General features: G+C 38.4%; 1 protein-coding gene across 1 annotated transcript; it reads left to right on the forward strand.

Annotated features, from left to right (window-relative positions):
- Positions 1-478: 478 nt before the first annotated feature.
- mrps22 (mitochondrial ribosomal protein S22) lies at positions 479-9,587 on the forward strand. Its single transcript, XM_057351823.1, has 8 exons — positions 479-635; positions 1,198-1,355; positions 1,534-1,698; positions 2,260-2,403; positions 2,474-2,557; positions 4,348-4,493; positions 4,989-5,097; positions 9,343-9,587. The coding sequence occupies exons 1-8, from the start codon at positions 509-511 to the stop codon at positions 9,430-9,432; spliced, it is 1,023 nt and encodes a 340-aa protein (XP_057207806.1). The 5' UTR covers positions 479-508; the 3' UTR covers positions 9,433-9,587.
- The last annotated feature ends 2,698 nt before the right edge of the window (positions 9,588-12,285 follow it).

Genomic DNA, 12,285 nt, shown 5'->3' on the forward strand with positions numbered 1-12,285 from the left:
CCAGAATAAAAAACGAAGCTCTCCAGTTTACGCGTGCTCGTGGGGCGCACTTGCCCTTCCAAATATGGCGGCGATTATGCCATGCAAGTATGCATAAATTTATATAACTAGATGCCGCATTCAAGCGCACCAGGCACGTAGATTTCTCCGCCATCTTGGAACAGTCCATTGAAGTCACTCACAGTTGAGTAGAATGTCCCAACACTGCGCTGCGCAGCCATGGCTGTGAAAACCACGGGGATTTAAATTCCCGAAAAATGGGATAAATAATAATGTTGTCATGTGTTAGTGTAGCAGATATAATGTTTGAGTTCACACAACAATAAATATGTTTTCATAATCATACACAGTCAGCTTGATTTTGAGTGTTAACGGACCGGCTCGCACCGTTCCAATATGGCGGACGACCAACTTATAGCGGCCCATAGAAACAGATTCTAATGCGGCATCTAGTTATGATTTGCGGTTCAGGTGAAAGTTCAACTACGGGTGGTGACGTCATTTCAACATGGCAGCTTTCGGTGTAACGCGGTGTTTATGGAGGTCTTACTGTTGTGTTAAAGTCGTGGATCAAAATGCGCACATGCTTCTGCGGGTTACAAGAAGATTGCTGTGTGTGTCAGCACCAGACAGCAGTGAGTACACAGACATACTAACACTGCGCAATCTGCTGTTGCATTGTAACACTGTTGAGTTGACCTTCGTGATTATTATAATGAAACAAATGAAAGAAATTAGACCAGAAAGCTTGACTGTTAACGGGTGATTCTCACGACGAAATCTTGGTTTCCTTTGTAAGCATTAAAACAAGATCTGACATGTTTAAAAGCATTCATTTCAAAACTTTAACAATCTCATTGCCGTAAAAGCCTTAAATGCTTGTTATTCACATTATTGAATGAAATTTTTATATAAAATTATAAATGCAACATTTGAGGGAAACTACCTGTTACAGTATAATCAATGCTGTGGTGTGAAGAGTTTAAGAAGAGAAGAGAATAAACCTTTAATTGTTGATTCATCGATTGACTGACATTCACCATGACATGCAGTCGAATATGAGTGTTTGTGCATTAAATATACCAAAGTATTATGCTATTTAGCATCTAACACAATCACTTTGCCATCTTATTGTGTCAGTACTGACATTGCGAATGTCTTGACAGCTTTATTGATACGTTTTATTTTTTTGTCCAGGTTCAACAAATGTCCCTAGAACTCAATTTACAGATCCAGAGGTTCAAGATATTCTGACCAAAATCACAGGTTTGGATCTGCAGAAAGTCTTCCGGCCCTTGAAACAGCAGCTAAAGCCGCCTAAATACAAACTTATGACAGATGCTGAATTAGAGGAGGTGAGGTATATTTAATCGAATGTGGGACAGGATTCTGAACTGGAAACATTCATAATGGGATGGATGTGTTGGGGTTTTATTCTGAGATTTATACTGGTGTTGTATATTTATATAGCATGCGATCTTGGCCTTGACAATGCTTGTGTTTGATGGGTGTTTCGTTATTGTGGTTGTATAGGCAGTGCAAAAAGCACAAGGGGAGGCGAAACTGTTGCTCAAGATGCCTCCGGTCCTGCCTGAGCGAAAGCCCATAAGCGATGTGATTTCTGAAGATCAGATACTGGAGGGCATGGATACTGCCAAATATGTTTTCACCGACATCAACTTTAACATCCCACATCGAGTAAGAAAGACAGGCGACTGTTTCTGAATCATTTGACATGTGTTTTTAATGATCTAACCCAGTGGTTCTCAAACTGGGGGCCGTGGCCTCCTCGGGGGCCCCAAGATGGTTCCAGGGGGGGCCACAGATTTTGTGGCATTTTAGGAATATTATAGATATTTATCATAAATTTTGTGCAATCAAACATCAGAAAAACAACGCCACCAACCAAAAGAATTGATATTTTAGCATTGTTTAACTGAATATTTTCTTGGTTTAATTAAAATTTTAAGTTTAAGATTCTAAGTCTTTATTTGGGGGGCCGCAAAGCAATGCACTCTACACAAAGGGGGCCTTACAACAAAAAAGTTTGAGAACCACTGATCTAACCAATAAAAAGTATTAAAAAGTCCTTGTCAACTTTGACAACACAGTACGTGATCATTTTAAAAGTACAGCGTTCTTTCAGCTTCCTGAAAACCAGCAAATTTGGACTGCGATTTGAGACCTTGTCATGTGTTTCCAGAGGTTATGTCTTGTTCTCATTGTCACTCTCACTTTTTCTCTCGCATCAATTTAAAGGAGCGCTTCATTGTCGTGAGAGAGCCCGGAGGAACACTGAGAAAAGCATCGTGGGAAGAACGAGACAGGATCATACAAGTTTATTTCCCCAAAGAGGGTCGCAAACTTTCGCCTCTACCCATCTTTAAAGAAGAGAATCTCAAGGTAAGTCTGAAAACATCAGGTTTTGGCAGTTTGCGAACGTGCAGAGCGTGACAAGTGTCTTTTCGCTCAGATGCTCTTTGAACAGGATCGACACGAGGACGTCCTAAACTATTGCATTGTCCAGTTTGAGCCAGACTCTGCAGAATTTATACGGGTGAGTTTGTCACTGACATAAGGGCCTTTCACACTACGCTTAAGCCCAGGTTATCCTCATTCTGAACCCCATGTGGAGCACCCTTTCAAACTTGTCATTAGAAGCAGGTTAGCACCGCTTTTGTGATGCCAAATGTGTGCAGTGTGAAACAAAGGGTGGGGGTAGAATGATACGACCAGACACTTAGCGACAGATAGCCAATGAATAACCAAACAGCACTTGCATTTACATTAAGGGATTTAGCAGATGCTTTTATCCAAAGCGACTTACAAGAGGCGAGGAAGCAATGAAGCGTTAAGTCGTAGAGGTAGCAATAGAAGTGCCATAACGAGTTACCAGGTTACACAAGGCAAGACAATACCTGCTGGGAGAGAGAAAAGGGATTCGTTTTTTTATATATATATAAGCAGAAGTTAGCATGTTCCTGTCAGGTGTTGCTGAAAAAGATGAGTTTTTAGTTGTTTCTTGAAGGATGTGAGGGATGTAGCTGATCAGAGCTGTGCACTTACCTCACGAGCTGTGCACAGTCAGAAACTCTGTGCGCTCAGTAAACAATTGTTTAGTAGATACTAATGTCAAATGGTGACAGAAATCAACTGAATTTGAGTAAAAACGTCCTAGGAGGCTCAAAGCAGCAAATAAGGATTTGCGAGGCGACATTTATACTCGGATGCGGAACCGTGAGGTAGTCAGTTATTTAAAGCAACTGACTATTTTTATTCGGTCAGTTTAACACTGCAGTATTTATCCCAACATGACTGTTGACACTGCAGATAAGAGTTTTGTGATGCACAGTGTGAAACATCAGATTATGAATATCCAGGTTTATGTTTCACCCAAAAAACACAATTTCCCAATGTTTTCGTCCGTTATCCCTCGGTTGCGCGTGAACTAGAGGGTTGTTGTTCCGGAAAATGACGCAGGCGTGTCGAAAGTTCTGGTGACCAAATGTGCTGTAGTTCCGCCCCCCTGCAGGCCTCCAGGCGCTCGTCTTTTGCCGGAAATAGTTGTACAGCTGTATCTCTCGTTTATAAATTTGATCAAACTAAATAATTTTCAAAGATACGACTTATGTAATACTACTGTATAGGTACTCAAGATTAATATGAGATTTGCAGAAACTGCGTGTTACCTGATCTTTAAACCCACAGAGTTTTTCGTTCGATGCATGCACTTTTTAGAGCCTCAAAATCTCGTCCACAATTCACTCCCATTCGAAAGCTTGGAAGTAAAAGGATACGTGGTTTTACAACTCCGACTGCATTATTCTGAAAGAAGAAAGTCATATACAAATAGGATGCCTTGAGGTTGAGTAAAACATGGGGAAATTGTGTTTTGTGGGTGAAATATCCCTTTAACCCCTGGTAAATTATAAGCAGTGTGAAACATATAAGCCGGCATTCTGCTTTCTGGGGTTAACCAAGTGGAAGTAATACACCTTGTAAGATTCTCATAAAAAATAAACAAACATTTTATTTGGGGGGTTTGTAATTTTTTTTGATTTCTTGGTTTTAACATCAATTTTCTTCTTAGTTAATAACATATTCGTGGATTTTGTTTTTGGTGAACTACTCTATCCATTTTATTCTATGTAAGTAGATGGATAGGTGTGAGAAATTTATGGATATTTTAAGCATTCATTTAGCATAATAAAAAAACTCAAATAAAATATGGTGGCGCATGGATGAACGTGGTGTTACATTTTCCACAAATCTCTCTGCCAAGAATTTGTCAAGAAATGGTATTTTCAGTGACTTGTGATGGTGTTGTTTCATGTCTTCTGCGATTAGGTGCACACGTTGACTTATGAGGACATTGAAAAGCATGGGAAATACGATATCTTAAGATCCACCCGGCTCTTCGGAGGTTTGACCTGGCATCTGGTCAACGGCCAGCGAATCGATGGCCTTCTTGTGGACATGCTGCAGAGAGACCTGTGAGTGTGTTTGGAGAATACATTGAGGCGAAATACATTTGTATTGTATTTAATACAACATTAAATAATACAACATGAGCATGCCACAAACACACAGCTTTCGGTTACTGCAGAAAATCATGTTGCCTCTTTCTGATAATGATAATAAAAATCGTTTTTACAAATTTGTGTTTCTTAACTAGAGATCCACGAGTAGGCCAATGGACGTTTGTTAAAATCGGTATTATTGACCAATAAATTCTATTCCTATTGCAAACCTGTATGACTTTTTCAATAGAACTCTAAAGGAGCTCAGAGGCTAAATAAAGAGCGAGGTCTACATTCCTTAAATTGTCTTTTGAGTTCCAAGACAGAAAGTCAAGTTTCATTGTAATTACCCCCAGAACATTAAGATGTGAAACTGGTAGCGATAAAAATTTGTTGGATTTCATGTTAAATTGTGAATGTTCCAACATGCAGAGGTCTAGCTGTTTACATGTGATGTTATTGTTACAGAATGCAAGATGCAGTGGGGTTGGTGTGTTTGTTTAATTTGGTTCATCCTCAGAGCGAATCTGCACGTCACGCCCAAACACAACAGGCTACTGACCTGGACCTTCTCAAGGTAAACCCATACACGTCACGCATGAAATCTTTTGTAACCAAAGATAGCTTCCACGTTCACTAGTTACATGCAGTTCCCCAAAACAAGTTGCTGCTTGCTTGCCTTTCAACTGGTTATCTTTTCAGGAGCTAACTGGCCTGAATCTATTTCTTGGTTGTATATTGCAATTTGGACTGTCAATGGTTTGAACTAATTAAATGCTATTAACCTCCTTTATGTGTTTAAAAATACCAGAGTCAAGCTAAGGTTTTGTGTGTGCCTGTTTGTTCAACACATAAACCTACGGTCGGAATAAAAAATGGATCAATCTTAAAGGGTCATTCTGTGTCAAATCAACCAAATTCTGAATATTTCCCCGGCTCAATTTTTTCTATTTTTACAGAAGCAAGACCAACATCAGTAGTGATGAAAGCTAAAATATTAATGAATAGTTATTAAGTAATCAATTTGTAGAGGGGTGTTAATATGACTACTTTCACCTGAAATTTGGAGCCAAATTAGAGGGGATAAAAATGACATGAGAAATATGGCAGCATCATAATTTTATTTTTACACAGATTGGTATATATGTTAGTGAAATATGTTAATTTTAGCAATCCTTGATGCATTTTATGCCAATAGTGACAGTTCAAAAATGAAGAAAGGGCATTTTTTTGTGTTCTTTTTACAACATTTGCATGGCTGTAACTTCAGAACCGTGCCTTTTAATGTCCTTTTAAATTCTTGTACTTGACCAACTTGTCTTTTGAGAACTACATTTCTAAAGCCCTATAAGGTTCAGGTCTAGAGATAAGGGGATCTAAATGTGGCTTCATGAGAAAACTGTTAAAATGCACTCATTTTCATTCATCAAAAACTAAATGTGTGTCATTTTACAAAAACCTGCTACTTAATTTCTTTGTGTTGAGGCACATTAACTTGCTTTGAAAAGTCTTTTTATAAGATTCTATATTTCTTTGAGTAGTAGGGAAATCTGGATGAAGGGATGTTGTTAATTATTGCCCGGGCAACGATAATGTGAGGAATTGCTCCGTTTTTGAGAGCCTAAACATGCTCGAAAACTCATGAAAGTTTGCAGAGGTGGTGAAAATGTACTTGGTCGTGAAGATTCAAGTACAAGAATCTAAAATGACATTAAGGTATTGCTAACATTTCATAATTTACAGGCATGCAAATTTTATTAAAAGAACACAAAAATTGCCCTTTCTTCATTTTTGAACTGTCACTATTGGCATAAAAAATAAAAATATGCTGGCATTTTCTCATGTCATTTTTACCCCCTCTAATATGGCTCCAAATTTCAGCTGAAAATGGTCATTTTTACCTCCCTCTACAAATGAATTGATTACTTAATTACTATTCATCGGTGGCTTTTAATATATTTGCTTTTGTCACTATTGATGTTGGTCTTGCTAATGTAAAAATAGAATAATAAAATAAATAAAATTCTGGGCTCAGTTGCATAAACTTAGTTGTTAAGTTAAGACTTGCTTCTTAACAGCTATTCTCACATATTTAGGACTAATCAGTGTTACTTTTCATTTTTCAATTAGCCCAATCTACCTTTTTATGTAACTGATTTAAAGAAGTTATGACCAGTCTTGAAGAAAAAATTTAGATGACTAACATCTAAGTCTAGTCTAAGCAGTTTATGCAACCGCGGCCCCTGGTTGTGTTGACACGGAATGACCCTAAATTTAACAAAGTGTTCTCTTGCATAATGTTATTTTAAATAGTTGTACGGGCAACTATTTTATCTTGCCTAAAACCTTCACGGCGGGCACACGCACAGAATAAACACGCACACAAACCCCAGGCTGTAACCTCTCCTGGAAGGCAAACAGGGGTGTCCGTTCCTTGACAAACACTCCGGTAGCTCTAGGTGTGCACTGTGAGCAGCTCTCATCACGCATTTAATCTCAGTTTAGAAATCCTCACAGAAAAACACATGGCTTCACAGAGAACTTCACTCAGACGTGCTTTTGACAGCCCTAGAGACAGGGAAGAAGAGGTCAGGCAAGGGATACATCACTTCCCATTAGCCTGTGTTTGGACCTCTGACCCGCGCGAGGTCGTCGTTCAGAGAGAATGGGGTGAAGTGAATTCTTGAGTTGTAGGCTGCCATCAGTAATCTGGCAGAGATGCGAGTGACCAGATTAAATGTGTGTAAAAGGAAGTTTGAGAACACGTTAGACTTAGCATGGGGCCGCAGTTTAGTCACGCTTCTTGCTTCGCGCATACTCGGCTCACTTCTGTCATGCCTCACACTGACCCTTTAACCCTGTGAAACAGGAAGTTAAAGTTCACGTATGAGGGTAAACTTTTCGACAGTTGACATGAAGTTCATGGAATAATTAGGTTAACAATTTATGTGGTACTGTGATGGTTTGAAAATGACCATAAAAATGATGATGGGACAATTTCATTTATCATTATTTAAAACCTTTTGAGCGATATTTAAGGGCTAGTTCACCCAAAAATGAAAATTCTGTCATCATTCTCTTGTCATTTCAAACCTGTATGACTTACTTTCTTCCGCAGAACACAAAAGAAGATATTTTGAATAATGTTGGCAACTGAACAACGGCGGTACCCATTCACTTCTACCCTTACGAAATTTAACCATGGTAAAAATGTAGTAACCATGTTTTTTGGTGTATTGATTACTATTGGCAAAACTTACTACAGTAACCATGGTTTAACCATGTTTTTTTGTTGTTGTTTTAACTGTGGTAAAACCATGGGTTTTTTTTTTAACCATGGTTAATTTTGTATGGACGCAAAACCAATGCAAGTGAATGGGTACCACCGTTATTCGCTTACCAACATTCTTCAAAATATCCTTTTGTGTTCTGCAGATAAAAAAGAACAGGGTGAGTAAATGATGACAGAATTTTAGGGTGAACTGTCCCTTTAATGCATTTATGTTCTTTAGTGTGCCCATGGAACTAGGAAAGTCTAGTGTGACTGCATGTTGATTCAATGTTTTTTAATCATGCCCAGTCTGTTTTAATTGTATTTTCATTGGACAATTTATATTTGGCTTAAGATGGCTATGTCCTTTTTGCTATATTCCTGCATCCCAATGGAGTGGCTCAGAGATGACGTATTTTTGTAGGCTAACCCAGAAGTAAGCGCCGCGCTGGTTCCCTCGACTGAAGGCCTATGCATTTTCCCCATAGACTTTTGGAAGATCGCAAAAAATAAGCTCTGTGATTAACAAAGGTCTATGATGTTTACACGTTTTGTCTATCAAGATAATCTTTACAAATCAACACAACATTTGATACTTTTGAAGCCGAAATCCAATCAGCAGAAGTAAAAAGCTAACACGATGCTATAAACAGACTACACTACGGTCGCTGGATATCAACGTCACCACCACAAGCCTGACAACTCTTTCAAACTTTCTTAAAAATGTGTTCCCTGGTGAGTAATTACTCCGTGAATTAATCCGCATCTACGTTTTAAGACATTTGTGCCCATGTTGCATTATTTGTGAGCTTTATATGACGTCTAACGTCCCCGCCAAAGGTAGTAGTTGCTTTTAGCAACTTTTTTTTTTTTTTAAGATTTATTTTTGGCGTTTTTTGCCTTTATTTGACAGAGAGAGACTCTTTTCAGAGAGGACAGGAAGCAAAGTGGATGAGAGAGAGAGGGTAGGGTCGGGAAAGGACCACGAGCCGGGATTCGAACTCGGGTCGCCCAGGACGCACCGGCGCCACATGTCGGAGCACGAACCACTCAACCACCTGGCTCCGACCGCTTTTAGCAACTTGTTAGCAACCACCATTTTTAAGACTCAATATGGCTTTAAAAATTCACAAAATTATAACTGGTGTGTTTTATATCATAGATTAAAACCAGATCTGTTTAGAGATTTGGAGCGATGGAATCGGAAGTCCTAAAATGCTAACTTGCTTCCGGGTTTTGCATACAAAAATACGTCATCTCTGCGGCTCCCCATTGCACTTCATTTCAAGTATACTGTATATTTTCCTAAAAGCTGCCATCTACGTCATTTAAAATCAATGGTATATGTTCTTCAATTATTGATTATCTCTTAATGTTTCTGTATGTGTACTGCAGTCGCTGGTGCCAGTCGTTAATATAAATGACGGAAAGTGCTGTAGGAGATGTTCAGATCATTTAAAGTGGCCTCAAGTCAGAATGAGTGAAAATTGCAATATGCATGCACGTCTGTCAGTTTCTGATGTGTTCTTTCTCTTTGTCCATAATTTCTAGATTTATGCCGAGTATGAGTCACATCGAGCTGGATTCATCGAGCTGGCTGTGCAAACGTATAAGCAGACCAAAGCTCTGAGCACTTCATAAACACAGAAATTAAACAGATAAAACTTTTCTCAAGAATAGTCATCACTTATGGAAGTATATACAAATGTAGTACCAAATGTTGTCAAGCTATAAAACATGGTCTGTTTTTGTACATAATAAATAAATCTTTATAAAAATATCGTAACATTCTTTTTCCATCATTAACTTGACATTTCACTCAGCTTTACAGTATTTCTCAGATGCGTTTATGCTACAGAATAAATCCCAACAGTGATGTGACCAGTACCTGACGTGAAGAGCAAGCTGAGACGGAGACCTTTTCCAAGGAATCCGTTTACTTTTGTTTTAGGCAAGACACTTACAGTGACTCGAATGAAACAAACACACAATTTGATTGAATAATATCTAAAAATCTCATATATTATATTAAAAAGGCATATTAATGTTTCATTTATGTGCAGCCAGGATATAGTTTCTAATTGATTTTTCTGAAAACCGGTCAGTGGGGAGATGCATGACAACAATGTTTGCGACTAATGGAAACTATGGGAGGAGAGTATTTAAATGAATCACGCAACGTAATTTACTGATGCTGGGTTCACACCAAACGCGAACAATTGCGTTCCACGCTCTTTATTACTCTTGGGAAAAGTTCGTTATTTTCACGTGAGTGACGCGATCTGACAAATATTTTCAACCTTCACTGAATCCCCTGCCGCGAGTTCGCGTCTATACGCATCTTTGCATTGACTTTGTATGTAATTTACTCACGCAAATCGCTTAATTCGCGTTTGGTGTGAACCCAGCATTAGGTCATTGTACTGGTATTTGCAGCTTTATTTAATGCCCCAAAAAAGCATGTCTTAAACCTTGCACTAGTTTGCGCTGCTCTTAGTAGATTGTGTTGGTCATTATGGGAATGAGATTTTGCGCCAGTGTTTTCACTCCCATCTGTGCTATTTTGCTGACATCTGCTTGTATTTATTAATATCACTTTAAATGTAACATTCAGCTTAATTTATTCATTATTACATATAATATTTGACCTGTGTTTCTCTCTTATCTTAAATATGTGCTTCTCTGTGATAACCAAGCTGTGTGTGTCAGTGCGTGTGTATTTTGTGTTCGTGTGGAGTTGTGTGTCTGTGTTTTAGGCATGTGGGTGTCTGTATTCTGCGTGTGTTCATGTTTTTTTTTACTTGTATAACTTTAATATTTTGCTTATAGTCAGTATGTTTCATGTACAGCTGCTTTGTAACAATGAGCATTGTAAAAAAAAAGCGCTATATAAATAAAGTTGAGTTGAGTGCTTAATTTCATAAAATGAATAGTGGTGATTAAGTTGTAATAAATATTTAGATTTATAGAAAACAAAAGCACAAGACCTGACGATTAAAGTCCAAAACCTGACTTGAACCAAACTAATCAGTCACGTTTAAAAAGGTTTCATAAAGGTCAGCTTTAGTTCACGCAATCCTACTAATTCGTAAGCAGTCCTAGAAGTTGATTGGTACTGCTCTTCTTTTGTTTTACGATGGTTGGCATCCAGCATTAAAGGGATACTCCACCGTAGAGTGAAAATTCTATCATGAATTACTGACCCTCAAGTTGTAGTACACGGACTGTAGCCCCTCTTAGACTGGGACCACACATGACAAAGTGAGGAAGTACAAGTCATTACAACAAAATGCCGGAAGCATCCCATCAAAAAAAATGTTTTAGTTCCTACATAATGCCAGCAAATACTGTATAAGCTCTACCTCCTCACACAAAGGGGATGTAGACATTTACATTTAGGCATTTAGCAGACGCTTTTATCTAAAGCGAAATTTTCTTTTAAAATTTCTTTTAATTTGATGATTATAACTGACAACTCATGAAAATCCCAAATTCAGTATCTCAGAAAATTAGAATATTACTTTAGACCAATACAAAGAAAGGATTTTTAGAAGTCTTGGCCAACTGAAAAGTATGAACATGAAAAGTATGAGCATGTACAGCACTCAATACTTAGTTGGGGCTCCTTTTGCCTGAATTACTGCAGCAATGTGGCGTGGCATGGAGTAGATCAGTCTGTGGCACTGCTCAGGTGTTATGAGAGTCCAGGTTGCTCTGATAGTGGCCTTCAGCTCTTCTGCATTGTTGGGTCTGGCATATCGCATCTTCCTCTTCACAATACCCCCTAGATTTTCTATGGGGTTAAGGTCAGGCGAGTTTGCTGGCCAATTAAGAACAGGGATACCATGGTCCTTAAACCAGGTACTGGTAGCTTTGGCACTGTGTGCAGGTGCCAAGTCCTGTTGGAAAATGAAATCTGCATCTCCATAAAGTTGGTCAGCAGCAGGAAGCATCAGAAGCGTCTCGCCTGGGCTAAAGACAAAAAGGACTGGACTGCTGCTGAGTGGTAGGATTTGAACCAACAGAGCGGAGTGCCGGTGATCCCTAGCGATGAAAGGGTGTCTAGTAAGATCAGGTGATTTACCGTATCGAAGGCAGCCGATAGATCGAGCAGGAGAAGAATGGCACAATTAAAAGTTACATCTTTGTTTTCTAATACATAATTGAGAATATATATTTACCTCAGAGTGTTATCATGGAACGTAACTTCAACAATATAACGTGTTTAATACAAGTGGTTACAAGTGGTGCATTAAATACTTGTATATTTGACAGTTAATTAAAGACGTGTGTTTCATATGCCTTAATTTGGTCCATTGTTGATTTTTTGCTGTGTAGATAATATTAGACTTCTCTAAACCATGTATAGATTATTTTTAGCGTATCGTTTACATTTGATGCAGAGCGAGAACTTTAATATTTAAAGTTCTAATATTTTTAATATTCATTATCATCGTAACTTTCACTTTCTATAACTGTGAATGAGCAGCTAAG

This window comes from Triplophysa rosa, linkage group LG14 (assembly GCF_024868665.1).
Source record: "Triplophysa rosa linkage group LG14, Trosa_1v2, whole genome shotgun sequence".
Taxonomy (NCBI): Eukaryota; Metazoa; Chordata; class Actinopteri; order Cypriniformes; family Nemacheilidae; genus Triplophysa; species Triplophysa rosa.

What these genes read in the sequence shown, in the direction of transcription:
- mrps22 (XM_057351823.1), top strand. Translation starts at nt 509, where the DNA reads ATGGCAGCTTTCGGTGTAACGCGGTGTTTATGGAGGTCTTACTGTTGT. An exon ending in TTAAAGAAGAGAATCTCAAG is followed by an intron (nt 2,404 to 2,473) that starts GTAAGTCTGAAA and finishes CTTTTCGCTCAG; the next exon opens with ATGCTCTTTGAACAGGATCG. An exon ending in ACTCTGCAGAATTTATACGG is followed by an intron (nt 2,558 to 4,347) that starts GTGAGTTTGTCA and finishes TTCTGCGATTAG; the next exon opens with GTGCACACGTTGACTTATGA.